Consider the following 19568-nt stretch of genomic DNA (forward strand, 5'->3'; position numbering starts at 1 on the left):
GGAATTTGAAATACTCCCCTCAGGGATTTCATGTTACAGGTACCAAATGTGGGCAACATCATGCCAAGATGTTGTTTATGCTAAAATGCAAACATATTTTTGATATATCTCATATCTTCTGCGTGCATTGTGTGATTTACATCAAAATTGAGCCAAATGTATGGTCTTGCAGGCTGATCACATTGATGTGGCTATTGTGGGTCACAGCTGTTGCGCCACCAACTGGCGAAAGTGTTGCCCTTTTAACAGACTTTGAAATATCCTTATGTTTACCTGAATTGCTTAAAAAAAATTATAATAATGCCAAGACAGGGCAGATTTAAAATTCTGAAGGGATTCTTGATATCTTAAATACTGTTGCCGTGGCAGCACATTAAATGTCATTATTCTTTTTTATGTATATTCACACATTTTGGAGGTACTTGACATACTTGAATTTTCATGATATTTTTCACAAACATCAGAGTTGTCGGCCATTAGGCCTGGGCAAAAATTAACACACGGGCGTGGCTGGGGAGCTCTGTAGCACCGCCTTTTGATAAAAGTGGAGGGATCAATTTCATCTACAGTCACCAAACTTGCCACATATATTGTTCTCATTTAGTCATTAGCTCGACCTAACAGGAAATCGGCCATTTTGAATTGAATGTGTATTTTATTAATTAATTGCATGCCCTGAACTTATGAATACTCCTAGGGGATTCATGTGACTGTCACCAAACTTAGGCAATATTACTCCAAGACATTGAAGATGCTAAAATGAACAGATTTTTTTATAAATTGAACAGTGATGCCATGTTGATGCAATACATTAAGGGCACAAACGTGAACCAGGAAGTTCCTTATATCTTCTGTGTGCATTCTATAATTTTGAGGAAAATTCAGCTGTATGTTTGGTAATGGGGCTGATTAAATTTATGCGGCTATTATGGGCCACAGTCAAAGCACCACCAACTGGCACCAGGAAGTAAGGCAATTTTATCAGAGTGCTCAAAGTGCTCCTTTGAGCATTCTTTACTTTTGCATGCATTAGGTAATAGAGTATGTTGCCGCAAAATGCACCATACTGTAAAATTACTGACATTTTGTGAAATTGAAACATTTATTAGCATGTTAAGAAAACTATACTATAGGAACTATAGCTACTTTTAACAACCATGGCATTATAACACCTGTCCAAAAAATATATGGTAATTTCCCTAAATGAATTTTCTGTGTTCAATACAAGTTAAGCTCAGTCAACATCATATCTGGCATAATGTTGTTTGTCACAAAAAATTTATTTGCTTATTAGAATAAAATGTATTTACTAAGGCACTTATAATTGAATGTTCATAAACATTAAAATAGTCACTGTTTTAAAGTTAAAATTTGTAAACATAAGTGTGCACATGATTTTAGTGTGATAAAATTGCCCACTAGCTTTCTGCGTAACATTATATCCAATATTACAATTTTGTTTTCATGACGAAGTTACGGCGTTAAACCCTGTAATCTGGTAAATGCAGTAATGCTGGTAAATCCCTAATTTTAATCACAATAAAAATCATGATTACATGTTAAATGTTTAAATAGTTTTAAAGATGTTTGTTTTACTGTCTATGGATTCCCCTCGTAACTGTGATTTTTCACAGAGTTCCCAGAACATTCCTTCAACACCTGTCCAAAAACCCCTAGTATTACCTTTCCAAAAATCCATGATAATACCATAGTACCTTTTTTGTAAGTGGTACTGATGTAGTTTGCTCTAACCAAAGACCCTGTAATACTTTGTTGTGATATTTAGCAAATGACTGGGAATTGAGGTACAGCGATATTTATTTAGTCTCTGGGGAATTTCCATACAAGCAGGCTGCCGTGTTAGCATGTTACAGATACAAGCTGATATCTGCAGTGAAAAACACAGTCGAATAGGTCATTTTAAAGTTTAATCTATGCTGTAGTGCTTTCAGCCAACAAAGAGCACGCGGAAGATCATCTACAAACCAGTTTATATTTACCACAGGTCACAAAACATGTTGTGCTACTGAAACACCTTTATGTTTGAATGCCGTTGTCTTACTGTAGTCAAACCTATAGAAAAGAAATATTATAACTTATATCTCTAATATATCTCAATTGTTTCTTAGACTGCAATGATAAAATAAGCTTCTGAGGTATGTGTACTGAGAAAAATACTCTTTTGTCAATCCATATAAACGCGCACTAGACAGACATCATTGACCTTTTCGGTGCATAGCTTCTTCAGCATCTCACGCCATGGGTGCCGTTTTGTTGAGCCCCGTTTAACGTTAAAAGAAGTTGGACATTTAAAAATGCGTCTCGATGTATTTGCAATCTGTTATGTTGCATTGCATCTAGCTATTTTTCAATGCTAGAATGCATCCTGTAAGAGCAGCCCCTTTGAAGGCAGCTGCCTATTTAGGCCATATACAGTAAGCAGACTGAACTCATTATGAATTTGGCAATAGTAGGTCAAAAGATCTGTTGCTGAAATTGGTCTGCACTTTCTGAAATTACCACAGAGTGGCACCAGAAGTGAGTTGTGTTTTTGTTATAAATGATGTAACGCAGTCATAGGTATGCAAATGTTGTTTTTTCCCCCCTTTTTCTCCCCAATTTGGAATGCCCAATTCCCATTGCGCTCCAAGTCATAGTGGTGGCATAATGACTCGGAGAACGAATCTCAGTTGCTTCCGCATCAGAGACAGTCAATCCGCGCATCTTATCACGTGGCTTGTTGAGCGCGTTACCGCGGAGACGTAGTGCGTGTGGAGGCTTCACGCTATTGTGCGCGGATGCCGTGGAGAAAACTCACCACGCGCCCGACCCAGAGAGAGAACCACATCATAGCGACCATGAGGATGTTACCCCAACTTGACTCTATCCAACCTAGCATCCGGGCCAAGTGGTTGCTTAGGAAGTCTGACTGGAGTCACTCAGCATGCCCTGGATTCGAACTTGCGACTCCAGTAGTATGCAAATGTTATTAACCATATGCCCAAATCAAAAAATTTATATTACAGGGAAAATGCATCCATAAATAATGCTAATTATTGGTTATTTTTGGTTATTTGATTATTATTGGATTATTGGATTTTCAATCCCTGTCTCTTGGTAAAAAGCTCTAGAGTTGTTATGAGTGCTATGACATAGTCAAACAGGATGCTCACAAGAAGATAAAGCAGTTAGCACTCAAGCTCTGAGGGATAAATCTTCTTCAGTCACAGGTCCCCAAAAACCTCTCAGCATCTAAAACTAGGCGGAAGTCTGCACTCGGGATCCTTATGACAAGAGCCCCCCGACCCATCCAGGACGGGAGTCATGACCAGGCATTTATATTCTATTATAAGGTCTATTATAATAACTGTTTGATTAATCACAGTCCTAAAATAAGCTCACAAAATCTAGCTGATTAGATAGTGGTGCTCTGGAAACTTGCAGGGATAGCTGTGCTATCCCGTGACACGGTTAATTAACTCCAAGCTTAGTACAACGCTAACAAGAGGCCTCAGACCCTTCCTGGAAAAACAGAAATAGAGCCCTGCACGCTGCCTGTAACATCTCCGTGAGGTTTTATCACAGAGGGAAGAATGTTCTTTCAAGAGGAGTTAGCATCACAGCAGTTTGATGCAGTCCATCTGATTTCTATCAGCTATGAGAACAGGTGCTGGAGTCTGTATGAATTTCTACATTTACTTAAAGAGGCAGGGGCATGCTTTATTTTGCTCAAATTATTTTAAACGGATAGTTCTGAAATCTGATTGGATGAGCCATTTTAATAATATCTGATATAGAGTGGTCCTAAAAGTATTTGGAAACTTAAACCACAATAAAAATGTAGTGAATTGTATTGCATATATCTCAAAACTATCTGCACTTTTCTGAGCCGTTTTTGCAATTGCTATGAACCAACTGGTTTCAAGGTGATTTTAAGTGCATATACACTACCGGTCAAAAGTTCTGAAACACTTGACTGAAATATTTCTCATAATTAAAAAAAACTTTTGATCTGAAGGCATATGCTTAAATGTTTGAAATTAGTTTTGTAGACAAAAATATAATTGTGCCACCATATTAATTTATTTAATTATAAAATAAAAATGTATAAAAAAATAAAATACAACACGGTTTTGATTTTTTTGGATTTTGTTTAGTCACAACATAATTCCCACATATTTTTAACAGAATTTATTCATCTTTGTTAATGCTAGTTATATATATATATATTATATTCTTACTATGATGGGCACAGACATAGATAATATCCCAGATGCAGTTTGTTATTCAACCAAAATCCCAAGAATTACTAGAAAAATTTGGTGCATAATGTGGGACTTTCAGTGGCGGAGCTAGGGGGTGGCCAGGGGTGGCCGTGGCCACCATGGACTAAAGCCTGGCCACCCCATTGGCCACCCCACTGGCAATTGCTCTTTTAGTCATTTTTTGGCACAATTTATTTCTTTAGAGGTGAAATCATCTCTGTACAAATGTACAAACTTAACATGTGTGCACACCAATGTCACCAAACCTCTCCATCCTAGTTTTCATTGTATTCCAGCCCCGCCTCCAAAGTCTGACGATATAAATATGCTGCCCGAACATTTCTGTGCCACCACAGACTGATCGCTTGCCCCTGCCTGGCCACCCTTTTGAAAAACTCCTGGCTCCGCCCCTGGGGACTTTTAACTATGATCATGCCTGAAACACACCTGAAACTCTTATTTTGAAATGATAAGGCTTGGCCCGTTACAATGATCTATATTAAGTATTAACCAAATCAACCCTTTTTTGAGCAGTAAGGTTTTATTATTATTCACAAGATATGAAGTTGGAGACAATATATGTGCTGATGGGGCATGTTTCCATACAGTCACATTTTTCTTTGCATGCCCTTTTATTTTATAACAATTGATCATCTAATCCCAATAACAAAATATGCATTGAAGTGAGGATAAACATATGGATGAATATTGTCAATGACGAAATATTTAGATACATCAAATCCCCATGAGGTGTGATTGTTTTTATTTCACTTCCAAAAGCTGCTGTTATACTGTAGAACCAAGCCATTTAACTGTCGACTCCACCTGTGCTGGCCACAGAGGAATAATTAAAAATAAACTATCGGCATAGATTTTTGCTGATAACCAATTGTTCCAAAAGGCAACTATTGCCACTGATTAATCGTAAAACCAAAATATCGGTCTATCTTTAATGTTGAGGCTATTGTTGAATCTATGCTCTATATATTTATAATAGTTTTACAGCATTTATTTTGTGAAACAAGACTTTCTGCCTTTCTTGTCCTATCACATAGGTGAGCTGGACCTGTTCAACAAAGACGGTGAACGACGGATTCACAGCCGCCAGCAGCTTCCTTTTGGAACCACGTGGGGGCCTTTTGAGGGGAAAATTGAACTAAACACCGATGGAAGTGCTCAGGTACGTTAACACAAGTTTATTTTTGATGTGGCTTATAGAAATAGTTCACTCAAACACAAGCACCGATTCATGTTTCTGCTCATGGGTGTCCTAACTTCCGGGATTATCACGTCTGAACGGAACTCCCCCCCTGGCGGTGGGCTTGATTAATTCGTTATTAAAGAGTTCAATCTGCTAGTTGTGTTTCGTAAAATTCCTCTTGTTCCAGATCTCCCACCGGAACTGCGATCCCTAAGTGAGATCCACCAATCAGAGAAGTTCCAAGTTACCAAACGCTTTTTTCGATTTTTGAAAATTATTTGCTTCAAATTTTTTAATGTCGTTAATTAATAATAGAGCTGGTTTGGGTCAAGGCTGATAAATATTTATAAATATATATTTTTAAATGCCTATGAAGAAAATGAATGGGGAATAGCTTGTGTTTTTCCATGGATGCTCGTCACCTGTGCACCAAAAAATTAAAATTCTCTCATGATTGATTCTCCTTTAAGCCATCCCAGATGTGTATGTCTTTCCTTCTTCAGCAGAACTGAAATGAAGTTTTTACACTAACCTATCGATTTGCTTCAAAAGACATTCATTGAAGGAGTGGATTATTTTTATGCTGCCTAAATATGACTTTTGGACCATCAAACAGCTGGCACCATTCCCTTGAAATGTGCTTATAAAAATCTTCATTTCGGTGCTGCTGGAGAAAGAAAGTCATACTGTACACATCTGGGATGGCTTAAAGGTGAGTAAAAAAAGGAAAGAGTGTTGACCTAACTACACAGGCAGAGAGAGGAATCCTTTAGGATTTATCATTCCATTTTGAATGTGGATTAATTAAGCAACACTTATTAAAGATTGTAACGAATTTCATATTTATCCTGTTAAGAAACGTAAGGAAAATTCCACGAGGAGTTTGGACTTGGGGGCCCATTCTAGGGGATTACTTTAACACATTACTTATAACTTTATTAAACCATTTTTTCCCCTTATGTTTCGAAGCTGTTTTTAACCCATGTACTGCCCCTAGAAAGTGCACACATAATAGTGTGTTTGAAACAATTAAGTTGTTGTCTGAAAGGCATCAGGATGCATTCGCAATTGTGATCAGATCACAAAACATTTAGGACCCTGATTACACCCCTGGATGGACCTTTGTTTCCAGCAAGACCACCTGAGATCGGATCACCTGAGACTGATGTTAATACCAGGTGTAAATGGGCCAGAGTATTTAAAAAGAGAGAAAGTTAGAGAGAGAGAGAGAGAGAGAGAGAGAGAGAGAGAGAGAGAGAGAGAGAGAGATGCATGGCAGGAGATCTTTGCATCTGCAGGGCAGAGATAGGGTCACATGATGAGGTCTTATCAGTGCAGAGGGTGAATCGCACATCTGATGTACTGGAGAAGTCAATGGACATCAGGTGCATCTGAGAGTTTACGATGCCATGCTCTGCTGTGTTTGTGTTTTGTATGTGTTTACACATGAAACTCCCAGTCTGGACACCGTCCACTTCTGTTCCATTTAAAAGATTCACCCAAATGATTCACGACTCAGCGAGTCATCTCTCACTATGAGATTTATTGACAAGCTGTTTGAACAGTGAATCATCTTTAGAATTAAAGTGGACACATTTATCTTGAAGACAGAGCTATATTATAATTGAATTTGTATTTTGTACTCCAGGTCATAAATAATTCCATACAAACAAAAAATAAACATTTAAAAAGCTTTAACCAGACTAAAGTGGTTGTCCAGTCTGCCAGAATGGCAAAGCTGCTTAGGCTGGTCTGTTTTGCTGGTTTTTAAAGTGGTTTGGGGCACTTGTCATCTGGTGAAGATGGAAGACCAGCTAAGACCAACAAACCAACTTAAGGTGTTTTAAGCTGGGGTTTCAGCAGGGCGACCAAAGTCGACTAGCTTATCTCTCATCCTGGCCAAGCTTGTCTGTTTGTGCTGTACTCTGTTCAGCTTCTAGACTACCTGAAGATTGTATTGACCAGGCTGGGAGACCAACTACACCATCTTAACAGGTTAGGCTGTTTTAAGCCGTTTAGATGGCCAAGCTGGTTAGACTGGTCTGTCTTTCTGGTTTTAAAGAGGGGTTTTGGGACCTTGTCAGCTGGTCGGGTTGAAAGATCAGCTGGATAAACCAGATAAAACAGCTAAACACTAGCTCGGCCAAGCTTGGAGAACAGTTAGACCTCCTTTTTCAACCCTGCATCTAAAACAAGCCCAAGGTAGTTTGATGGTCTTAGCTGGTTTAAGTTTTTTTTTTTTTTTTATTATTATAGCTGGATTTACAGGTTTTTTGTGTCCTGGTCAGCTAGTCAGGTTTGGAGACCAGCTACACCACAATTTTTCAAACCAGCTCAGTCTAGTTATCTCTTTTGTAGGGCAGTCTAAGGTGGTTAGTTGGTCTTCCATCATGGCTATGCCGGTTAGGCTGGTTTGTTCTGCTGGTTTTATAGGGGGTTTGTGCCCTAGTCAGCTGGTCAGGTAGGGAGACCAACATCACCTCATTTTTATATCCAGCTGGATAAAAACCCCAGCTAAAACCAGCCCAAGGTGGTTTACTGGTTCAGCTGGTTTATGTTTTTTTTAGCAGAGTTGACCAACAAACCAGCTTTGGGTGGTTTAAGATAGTTTCAGTTTTTTTGCAGGTCAGCTTAGTGTGATTAATCAGTCTCCCACTCTGGCCATGCTGGCTAGGCTGGTATAGTCTTATCTGGTTTTAGAGAGGTTTTTGGCTTTGGCAGCTCATCAGGCTTGTAGACCAGCTGCTGACCAGCTAAACCAGCTAAATACCTGCTTGGCCAGGCTGGGAGGCCAGCTTAACCTGATTAAATCAACTGAGACTTAAAAACTAAAACAATAAACAACTCAGGCTGGTTTAAGATGGTTTCTTTTATTGCAGGGCAGGCTAAGGTGGTTTGCTGGTCTTCCAGCCCAGCCTAGACCAGCCGAAGACCAGTTTTTCTAGGCTGTGAGACCTGCTGAAGACCAGTATGGCCAGGCTGGGTAACCATCTGAACCATCTTGAACCAGTTAAGACCAACATATAACTTTAGTCCGTTTTAAGCTGTTTTTTTTTGGTTTGTTTTTCATTAGGATTAAAAAAATTAGGTGTTGAAATGATTGAAGTTAAATAAAATATGATACCCAGTACTTTTCCTCTGGGTTTGCTCATTATGTGGAGCTTTGGAATGACCGAACTCTTCCGAGACAAGCTGCCTTAACAGAGACGTACTTTTAAATGTGACCAGATGACCAGTTTCAGATGGATGTTTGAACTGCTGTGTCCACAGAGCATTTCCTCTCTGTGTCTGAATGATAGTCGACCGAACTGTTGTTGCTCTCTTGTTCTCCTGCTGATCAGTCAGGCCATTAAATCCCAATTACCCAGCAGCCCCTGCGCAGGTGAACGACGTGCCCATCCACCCCCACCAAATTAACACAAATTAATAATGACACTCAGACATAAATGTCTGCCATCTGGGGGCCGGGCAGCCAGTCTGGGTCGAAGCTATTGAGTAACAGGTGTCTTCATCACAGTAATTACCGGGCCTGGATGCAACCCTGACAGCGGCCCATGGCGCTTTCTGTCTCTCTCACTGCCAGTGTCCAGTTTAAGTGTTAATAATTGATTTGGAAACAAGCTAATAATGAACTACAGATATTGGGGCCTCTTTCAAGATGGCTGTTTGTTAAGGATGGCTTTTCGTTCAATGTTCTAATGAATGAACATTCCACTAATTAATGAGCTTTGTTAATAGGCTGTGATAAACGGGTGGGCAGGATCTTTTTCCCTCTACTCCTGTTGTTAAGCCACACAGTTAAAACTCAAACACAGATCATATGTGAGGACTAGTAATAGATAATTGCTCAGCAACATTTAACTTTTATATAAGATGGTGCACAGAATGTTAGCCTCAGCAACCATTCACTTTCATTGCATTTTTTTCTCTCCATACAATTAAAGTGAATGGTGACGGTGGCCATTGAATGGTGGTCAGTTCTTCTCTGGGGAGGTTTTAATATGACAACACTGAGCATAAACCACCAGTTAAATGCTCTTTAGTGCATATGAACAGGGCTGGTGGATGTGTTTTTGTGTTTTCTGCTTGAGCTGACGTGGCTGCAGAAATGATATGCAATAGAGTGCAACAGTCTGGTTCCAGAAGTAAAAATCCCATTTGTAAACCTTTTAAACAGACTACCATAAGCTCAGAAGTTGTTAATGATGGTATAAGCTTCTGTTGAAGCAATCGGTCTGCGTTAATTCAGCTTAATTTAAAAAACCTCTATAACTCTGCAGACCCGCCGGCGGGTCCAAAAGGGGGCACTATGTAGTGAAAAAAACGTACGCATAAAACGTTGAAATCTCCGAATATGTAAGTCAGGCATATGGGGTATCGTTTGAAAGCTAAGAATCAGACCTTTACATAGATAACCATCACGTCTGCATTTATGTTACATAAAATAACCAAATAAGGCCTGAAAACATTAGCATCACAAATCAGCGTCACCTAGAGGCCATGTGGTAGAAATATTAATATGAATGTAAAAGTCTTTAAAATAGCAGACAAAACATAGACAAATCATACAGTATTTCAAATGGAAGCTTTCATTCTCAGGAATGTGACTATATAGTTAATTTAGTTGCCCTAATACCACAGTTTAAAAGCTTTTCAAAAGAATCATGAAGCGAAATATGATATTTGTAAGACATCAAATAAAAATGTCTCTTGTACGCACTGATCACTGCTGCTGTAAGCCCCAAATAGCTAAAAACGTTCAATCTACTTTTACCTTAGTCAGTTATCCAAAACAAGAGCCATTTTTTACATGTCTGTGAGCTTGCTTCTGTGAATAATCCAATGTTATATCTTAGACATCCAGAACAATATATGTGGTCCAGCAGGAAAAGCATGCTAAACAAATCATCGTAAATATATGTTATTGACCATTGATGATACAATGTTATACATCATCGCAAAGGGAAGGATCTCAGCTTTCTAATTACACCTAGATGCAGACTGAGCTTCTAGTCCACTCATTGGCCGAGATATTTGATGAAACAATGGGGGTGGTTGATATATGGTTGAGCAAATCTGCAAGTGCAAAAATGTGTTAGAACGCCACCTCTGCATTTTATGATGGAAGGTGATAGAGGACTAGTACTTGCTACCATCTAGTGGAATAAAATAAGACAATTTGGAGGGAGAAGGGGTGAACAGAACCAGAGTTACATGCTTACAAATTTAGGACAACAACAAAAACAAGATTTTTGGAGACTTTTTAGTGTGAAAAGCTGCAGGCGGCAGCCCAAAAATGGGCCATAGTTGAAGAGGTTAATAGTGGACTTCCTCTTGAAGAACTACAATACCCATGATCCTGAAGAGAAAAGACCCACCAATCAGAGAATCTGACCGCCCACTTTTATGATGCACTGTGCTTCTCTGAAGATTATATGCTGTAATTTAGCAGCAAACCAGTGTTTCGCAGGAGTAATTCCAGCTATCATTCATCATAACTCCTCTTTTTTTACTCTTCCGCTTAAAGGTTTATTGTTTTCATCCTAAACTTGAACAAGTGGCGATGTGATTTTTTTTTTTTCCATGCTGAAATTATATTTTTCTTCTTGTCATTACTTCATTAATCAAGAGCCGGGCCTTTTGAAAAAATGTTTTGTTTTGGAGTCTGCAATCTATTTTGTGGCAAGTGTGGGGATGTGTGTGTGTGTATTTGGAAGAGAGAGAGTGAATGTGTGTGTGTCTGTGTGTTGTTAATCTGTGCCCGTGGCAGGTTTCCCCTCCGAAACGCAGCACTAAGCAGCAGTATCGCATGCCTATTGTTGTAGCCTCTGTCATAGCAAGGAGAGCTTGATGCAGCCTGTGCTGCTCTGATAAGGAAAGAGGATTCAACATGGCTAGAAAGAGGAATATGTGGGACCTGAGAGTGGAGCACAAACACACACACACACACACACACACACACACACACACACACACACACACACACACACACACACACACAAACACACACAGACAAACATCATTCTCATGCTGGCACATGCATAACCAATTATTTACACTTACATCTAATTATATATGCTAGCGAGGTTTATTTTCTCATAAGCAAGTCAAACTCTCATCTGTATATTTGGCACATTGCATAGATACAGACTTATTCACATAAAAAGCTATATTTATCGGAGAGAACATCTCTACTGTTTGTAACGTTGCCTAGTTGTGAGCTTTAACAGGATTTAAATTCCTTGTTGGACAAAAATTATTTTGGCACGCAGTATGTAGCTTTATCTAATGAAATAATGGGCCCAAAGTTTAGGCGGGGAACCAATTTGTGATTGCATGCATCTATTACTTCGCTGGGAACTAAACAGTTGTGAGACCAGCGTCGTGTCTGGCAGCATAAATGATAATCGTCTGGCTGAAGTTGAATCTAGAGTGGTTCTTGTCTGTGTAAAACTCACCACAATAATGCTTGTGGTTGTTTCCAGGCAGTGTTTGAATTGTGACCGAGCTCTTTGGGAGCCCCCCTTAAAAACGAACTACATAAAAAAGAAAAGTAAATATTTTGGTGCAATAATCAATGGGGTAACTAGGATCATATGCATTCCATTCTTGGCATGTTTGTCCAGATATTCAGGTGACATTTTACCCCGCGCGTCTTGTCAGGCACTTCTCACGCACCTTAGAGTCTAGCTGATTCCCAAAAAAAAAACAATGGGGTTAAGATCCATAACACTCTTTTCCAATTATCTATTGTCCAATGTCTTTGTTACTTTGCCCACTATAACCTTTTCTTTTTCTGTTTCAAAAGTGGCCTTTTCTTTGCAATTCTTCCCATAAGGCCTGCGCCCCTGTGTCTTCTCTTTACTGTTGTACATGAAACTGGTGTTGAGTGGGTAGAATTCAATGAAGCTGTCAGCTGAGGACAAGTGAGGTGTCTATTTCTCAAACTAGAGACTCTGATGTTTATTTGTTTAGTTGTACATCTGGCCTTCCACATCTCTTTCTGTCCTTGTTAGAGCCAGTTGTCCTTTGTCTTTGAAGACTATAGTGTACACCTTTGTATGAAATCTTCAGTTTTTTGGCAATTTCAAGCATTGTATAGCCTTCATTCCTCAAAACAATGATTGGCTTACGAGCTTCTAGAGAAAGCCGTTTCATTTTTTAATTTCTTTTTTCTAATATTGACCTTAAAGGGCACCTATTATGCCCCTTTTCACAAGATGTAATTTAAACCTTTGGTGTCCTCAGAATGCATCTTTGAAGTTTTAGCTCAAAATTCCCTGCAAATAATTTATTATACCATGTTGAAAATGCCAATTTTTGGATGGGAATAAAAACTAGCTGTTTTTTGTGTCTTTAAATGCAAATGAGCTGTATGCCGCCCCGTATGCAGAATATGGCGGAGTTTTGACATCTCTGCTTCGGATAACTAGACATCATAAGCAATATGACTGACAATGAAAATAGTGGCGTTCAGCCCTGTATGTTTCAACCGGAGACACTGATGAGGGAGAGACACCGTCAAAAGTAACAATCTTTGAGAATCACCAGGACGTTTCTGAATGGTTATTTGATAAATGTATTTATTTGTTGTAGAGTTTTTTCAGCAGTTTTGCAACGATGGATGAGCAACACACACACAAATACTGTTACAACATTTGCTATGCACTATAATGAATCAACACACACAAACCAACATGTCAGTCGGCAGTGTCCGTCAACAGTTGTGGGCAGGGCCTGTACAAAGTGATGTCACTTTGTACAGAATCTGTGAACGGCTTGTTCTGAGACAGTGCTTATGATTAATGAGGATTTAAAAAAAAAGGACTGGGTGGATTTTTATCATTATAGAGTGGTTGTGTACACACACACTGCCAACACACAGTTATGTTCAAACACTGTGTAAAAGTGAATTTTGCATAATAGGTCCCCTTTAAGACATGCCAGTCTATTGCATACAGTGGCAACTCAAACACAAAGACAATGTTAAGCTTCATTCCTCTTTTGTAAGTCACTTTAGATAAAAGTGTCTGCCAAATGAATAAATGTAAAATGTAAATTTAACGAACCAAATAGCTTTCAACGGTGTTTGATATAATGGCAAGTGATTTTCTAGTACCAAATTAGCAATTTAGCGTGATTACTCAAGGATAAGGTGTTGGAGTGATGGCTGCTGGAAATGGGGCCTGTCTAGAATTGATTTCAAATAGTGACGGTGCTGTTTTTTTACATCAGTAATGTCCTGACTATACTTTGTGATCAGTTGAATGCCACTTTGGTGAATTAAAGTGCCAATTTCCTTCCCAATTATTCCAAACCTTTGGCCACCAGTGTATATACCAAGAAAGTATTCCTTGTGCTTAAATGGTGCTTGTTTAACAAAACCAGTCAGTTATTTTTGTGGTTGTTATTACGTAAAATAATCTGGTCATGGGTCAATGCCCACATCCTTGGGTGAAGTATGTCTGAAATCTTTCAATACTACTTGCATGCACCCATAAAGAACAATGTAAAAAGTTGTTTCAGCTTAAAGTATGTGTCAATGCTGCCTTATAATTTTAAGTTGTGTCAACTTAATAAGGACAGTTTTTTTTTGATCAGCTAACAGAAAATTCGATAATTGAGTTATCTCAATTCTACATTTTTAAGTTATGATAATTTTTTCAGTGAACATACGGTTTTACTGCCTGAGAAGAGCGTCCTTTATCATTTACAGTACATACTGTGACATAAAATGTTAATTAAATATACTATGTCTCTGACCATGTCACTGCATGGACACTCTGCAGCTCTATACTCCTATATACTCACATTAAAGATGATGGGAGAAAAGAGTTGCAGAAAAAATGCTAGTAGCCATGAAAACACTGGACTGTCTACCCGGTTTGAAGTAATAATTACAGTAAGATTTCCCAAGACTCCTAATGTACCACAAATTCACAAAATATTTTATATATTGATTTTTTTGTAATTTGTAATTGAGTTTTAAGATGAGGATAAGATGTTATGCTTAATAATAATGCCTAATGTTATAGCATAATTAGTTATTTTTAAAATTTTTAAAAGTGCCACCATGGATGAGATCCATGGTGTTTGGTAGAGCTATAAATTACATTATGATTATAATGTAAAATAATGTAGTTCTTTTTTCTGTTATCACTATCATTTATCTGTATGCCTTGCATATATGTAAATATTAAGGGAGATATTAACTGTGTGCATTTTCATTAACCTATCAACTGTTCAGTTCTGAGATAAATTATGATTTATTGTCAGTAATTTAGGTGTACCGACCATCACAAACCAAAGAAATATATATTTCCAGAAAATGAGTCACTCAGTCGATGCCTGTAAATTCCTTCAGAAAGCTCCTCTTTCTTTCTTTCTTTCTTTCTTTTCTTTCTTTCTTTCTCTTTCTTTCTTTCTTTCTTTCACTCTTTCACTCTTTCATTCTCTTCTTTCTTGCTCTGTTTTTCTTTTTTATCTTTTGTTTCTTTCACTTCTAATTTCCTTTTTCACCCTTCTTTCCTTTCTATTTTCTTTTTTCTATTACTCTCTCATTCATTCATTCTTTCTTTCTTTCTCTCATTCTCTCTTTCTTTCTTTCCTTGTTTGTTTGAAGATTTATTTATTTTCTTCCTTAAATTCCCTGTCTCCCTGAAGCGCTCGAAATCATATTTATTTTGATAGAATCCAACATAAAGCAATTTCTTGCATTCAAGTCGCCATTTAATAAAGGCATATGAATGAAGTGTAAAATACGGAGCCAAAGGTGACGTGTTCTTTTTGACGTCCTCAATAGCTGTGTGTGTTTTAAAATTATCAAGGAAAAAACAGTGAATGAATGAATGTGGAAATGTGTTTTTTCAATGGCAAAAGAAATAGGAAACAGACAATGGAATGAATCAATCCAGGTGAAAGCCTTCTAAATACTATGGATTAGATATGAATCGGACACAGGGTTTCAGTGAGGTCCTGTATTGAGGGTTTTGTACTTTTCACTGATAATAACAAAAGGAGGCTTTTTTAGTTGTCATGATATTTTGAATTTCAGCATTAACTTGTATCAAATTTTTTTAAAAACTTCAAGATGAAAAAGTCTAAGAGACTATTTAGGATGAAATTTTGCAATATATATTAATAATATAGAAACTTTATATAATTAAATATAATTAATAATTAAAACATTTTAAATTGGGTTGCGAATGTCGTTTCAAGTTGAAGTCATTCACGTAACAAACAGGAAGACATCAAAAACATCAGTCTAGCACATGTTTACATGTTTACAAAACTATCCCACAACAAAAAGGTGAGTTTTTATTTCTGGGTGAACTATTGCTTTAATGAAGTTATTGTAATTCACAGCCAGACTAGTACTGCCTGAAGGGATACAAGGTCCTGAGGTCACGACCTCATGGCGGAGGGGCATTTGAGATTTATTCTCTCTCTCTCTACACTCTCTCTCTCTCTCTCTCTCTCTCTCTGAGGGCACCTCACGCCCATCTTCATCTCTACGACAGGAAACAGTGTGTGTGTGTGTGTGTGTTACCTCCTCACAGCGCAAGCAGCTCCCAAGGCCACAGATGACTAGAGCTGAGATAATACATGCTCGACTTGATCTACAAGTGAACCTGACACTTCCCCCTTCTCCTCTTCTTCACGGCATGTCCCAAACAGGCAAACAGATAGGGAAGGCAAGCGATAAGCGGCCGCTGCATTGTGACTGAAGTGATGGCTATATAGTTTAGCACAATCAGGGCGAACACACCGTTAAACAGTATGTCACAATTCATGGTGTCAAGTTTGTGAATGATACATCCACATAGATGTTGTTTGACAAGAGCTATTTCCTTTCAGTTGGTGTAACAAACTGGATATTTTATATTTATTTGAGCGAACGCACCTTGAGTATTTTAAAGGCAGTATTTAAGATAAAGCCACAAGTAATTTTAGTATTTCATTATGGCATGGGGTGTTTTGGGGACAATGTGAAGCAGAGCAGCTAAAAGGGCCAGTGGTGGCTCAGCGGTTAAGGCTCTGGGTTACTGACCTAAAGGTCGGGGGTTCAAGCCCTAGCACTGTCAAGATACCACTGTTGGGCCCTTGTGCAAGGCCCTTGACCCTATCTGCTCCAGAGGCACTGTTTTATGGCTGACCTTGCACTCTGACCCCAGCTTAGTTTGGATATGTGAAAACAACTGCATTTCATTGGCTCTGTACCTGTACTCTGCACAATGTCAATAAAGTTCAATCTTAATCATGTTAATCTTAAACCTCCTTAACTGTGGTAAAATTACAATAAATTGCAGCCTCGAGTGGCTTATTGGTATGAAGTTGTTTTGGTGTGGGAAGCAATGTTTTTACTGAAACAACAAGTCTGAAGCGCTCTAAAGTTTGATATTTTGCATAACCTCAATTAGATCTGAATTAGCAAGAAACAACATAAGTTTGTCTACAGTGTTGTCTCCCTCGGTTTGCACCGCGTCTTTGCCAAAGGTGTTGGAATACGCCACGGCAGAATCCACGGCAAAGACCAAGGGGGGGAAACTAGCACAAAGGAGAGGAGTTTGAGCGATGCCAGCTGCTTTGCCATCTGTCACTGTTAAGAATCCACTTGTAGGACTGTGAAACAACTTCCATGAAAAGTAGCCGAGATAATCCACAATAGTTTTCACTTGCAATCTCGATTCCCCTGTTGGAATTAAACGTTCCAATGTGCGAAGCGGAGATGGTTAATTGGTGGTAAAATCGAGGAGACATTGGCTGTCCTTTCACGTACATGCACATATTTTGAAGTGTGCAATGAATCTTGGCAACCGAATCTGAAATTGTTTTTCAAGTGAATAAATGTGTGATACGCAGTCTCGTTTAGAGCTTTGTGAATTTTATTTTTCAATGTGATACTTGTAACCCAAAATCTGGGGATTCTTTATTCTCTCACATAGGAGGTCCTTGATGAGCCCTTAAAATTCATGATTCTGTGATCTCCAAATTTGTTGAAAAAGAGGCTGCAGGAAGCTATACGAGGTTATTTCACTTAGGATCTTCCATACAATGAAAGTGAAACGTGACTTAGGCTAACATCCTGTCTAACATCTCCTTTTGTTTTCTACAAACTAAAAAAAGTCAAAATATGGGTCTTCCCTATTCCTCTGAGCTACATCGCCCTATGACTAAAACCCTAGAATCATCAAGCTCACTTCCTCCAAGGCAAGAGACCATAACTGATGGTCCACATATCATCTCGCCTTCTCTTTTGTCACTGATTTCAAACACAAATGCTCATCAAATGAATCCAGATGGAGGAGCAGCACCAAATGAAAGTATTCAGTGTGAAAACTGCAGATTTTATTGCCACGGTCATCTGGTGCGCTATCTCAGAAGCCTTTTGTGAGATAGAAATGCTTGATAGAGGCTGTTGGAGTCTGGACAGCGTCTGGCTGTCTGGCCTGGTGGTCTAGCACATTAGACGAGGGTGTTTGAACTTGTCAAAACAGGAAAATTAGTCCAAGGGGTCGTCAGTAAACTAATTGGGTAACAAAGAGCATACACAGCCCTACAAACCCTTCCTTTAGCAGTAGTCTGATAAGACTGGCTAATGCATTTGGGGGGTTGAGTTCACCCGTATTTATTTACCTATGGCTCAATATCACTGGGCTCTTGGATAGGTTAGCGGAGGCCCTTTTTCTAAAACGCAAATCATGTTGTACTTTAATGCTGAGTGAAACATGATATTGAACAAGAAATTGGAGTATGGAATTGTATGGAAAACAATGGAATGGAAGTGAATGGTGACTAAGCCTGTACATACTACTGTACATCAAATTTTGGGGGAACTATCCTTTTAAAAATGTTAAAGGTGGGGTATGTGATTTGCAAAACGGCCGGCAGATTTTGAAAATACACAACTCTAAGGTCCTACCTTCTCTCCTCCAACGCTGGCCCTGACTCCACCCATTCGAAAAACATGGACGCGCAATCATGCACGAGCGAAAACTCAGATGCGCAGTGTTCTAGCAGTGTTCTAGACTCACTAGTCAAACAGTGCATTCACCTGTCAGACAATTTTTCAGAGCAAATTGTTGACACAGCAGGAGGAGGGGGTCGCATACCACTCTTGAAAGGTGTAGAGCTGATTTTCTCATAACTGTAAAAAAAAAGAACATCGCCAGCCCTGGCGTCTGTACAGCAGTCTTCTATTCAAAACAGGATTCATAGAAATGTGGAACAACCCCACTAGCACTATAAAAGCTCTATTCTCCATACATAAATACAATCGCTTCCTGTTACTGGGTCACGAGCTTTGAGTATGTGCACTGAACGGGACACGCCAGCCAGGGTGGTGGGGGAGGGGGCATGGTACGACCGTTTGATTGACACATTTTCTGTCCAATGATTCTAGATGGTCTTGAAAATGATTGGCTGGAGTTTTTCGAGTCCTGCCCGTTCCACAGATGATTAAATTGCTTAATTTTCATTTCAGTGCTTCTAATTTACAGCCAGTAAGTGGGTTAGGAATAGGATTTCAAGTTATTTTGAAAAAATGGTCAAAAAAGAAAATCACATACCCCACCTTTAATATGGTCCATTTTGAATTTAAACAGTATATTCGTGTAAATTCACTTTGATTGTTTCAGATTTTCGGAAGTTATTCCATATCTGATCATGTATTGGTTATTTTCTGCACAGAATGCTTCAAACAAAGAGAAGAATCTACACAGTTTAGTGTGGCTGTCACTGGTGGTGCACATTTGCCTTTTTTCATGTTGCCTGCCAAATTGCGTTTGGTTGCCCGGCAGATGCCACCTGCCTCCCGAGCCTCCAGGCATGTAGATATCTGTACAGGTGTACAGGATGTACAGAGAACACCTTGTTATTTGCCCCAATAGCTGCTTCTTGCTGTAGGAGTTGACCGCAAGTTGCATGCAAAGATCAAAGAAGACAGCAATTGGATTCAAAGTGGAAATTTACATTGAAATAGGCAGATCTATGAAGAAGGCATGCCATTTCACAAGCACAAGAGCAGGGCATGTTCCTCTGCCTTCTAGACATTATTACAATGCAAAGCAACCCTCTTATGAATTCAGCGTTGCCGTGTCCTC

General features: G+C 38.9%; 2 protein-coding genes across 2 annotated transcripts in view; one reads left to right on the plus strand and one right to left on the minus strand.

Moving 5' to 3' along the window:
* upk1a (uroplakin 1a) overlaps positions 1-19568 on the minus strand; it is a 702734-nt gene that overhangs the window by 473035 nt on the left and 210131 nt on the right. The gene's annotated exons all lie outside the window — the stretch shown is intronic.
* Positions 1-19568, plus strand: part of LOC127656497 (zinc finger protein ZFPM2-like) — a 207344-nt gene that overhangs the window by 106548 nt on the left and 81228 nt on the right. The window contains exon 4 of the mRNA XM_052144871.1: positions 5321-5445. Within this exon, the coding sequence (XP_052000831.1) occupies positions 5321-5445 (125 nt within the window). The remainder of the gene's footprint in view (positions 1-5320; positions 5446-19568) is intronic.

Source organism: Xyrauchen texanus, chromosome 15 (assembly GCF_025860055.1).
Source record: "Xyrauchen texanus isolate HMW12.3.18 chromosome 15, RBS_HiC_50CHRs, whole genome shotgun sequence".
Taxonomy (NCBI): Eukaryota; Metazoa; Chordata; class Actinopteri; order Cypriniformes; family Catostomidae; genus Xyrauchen; species Xyrauchen texanus.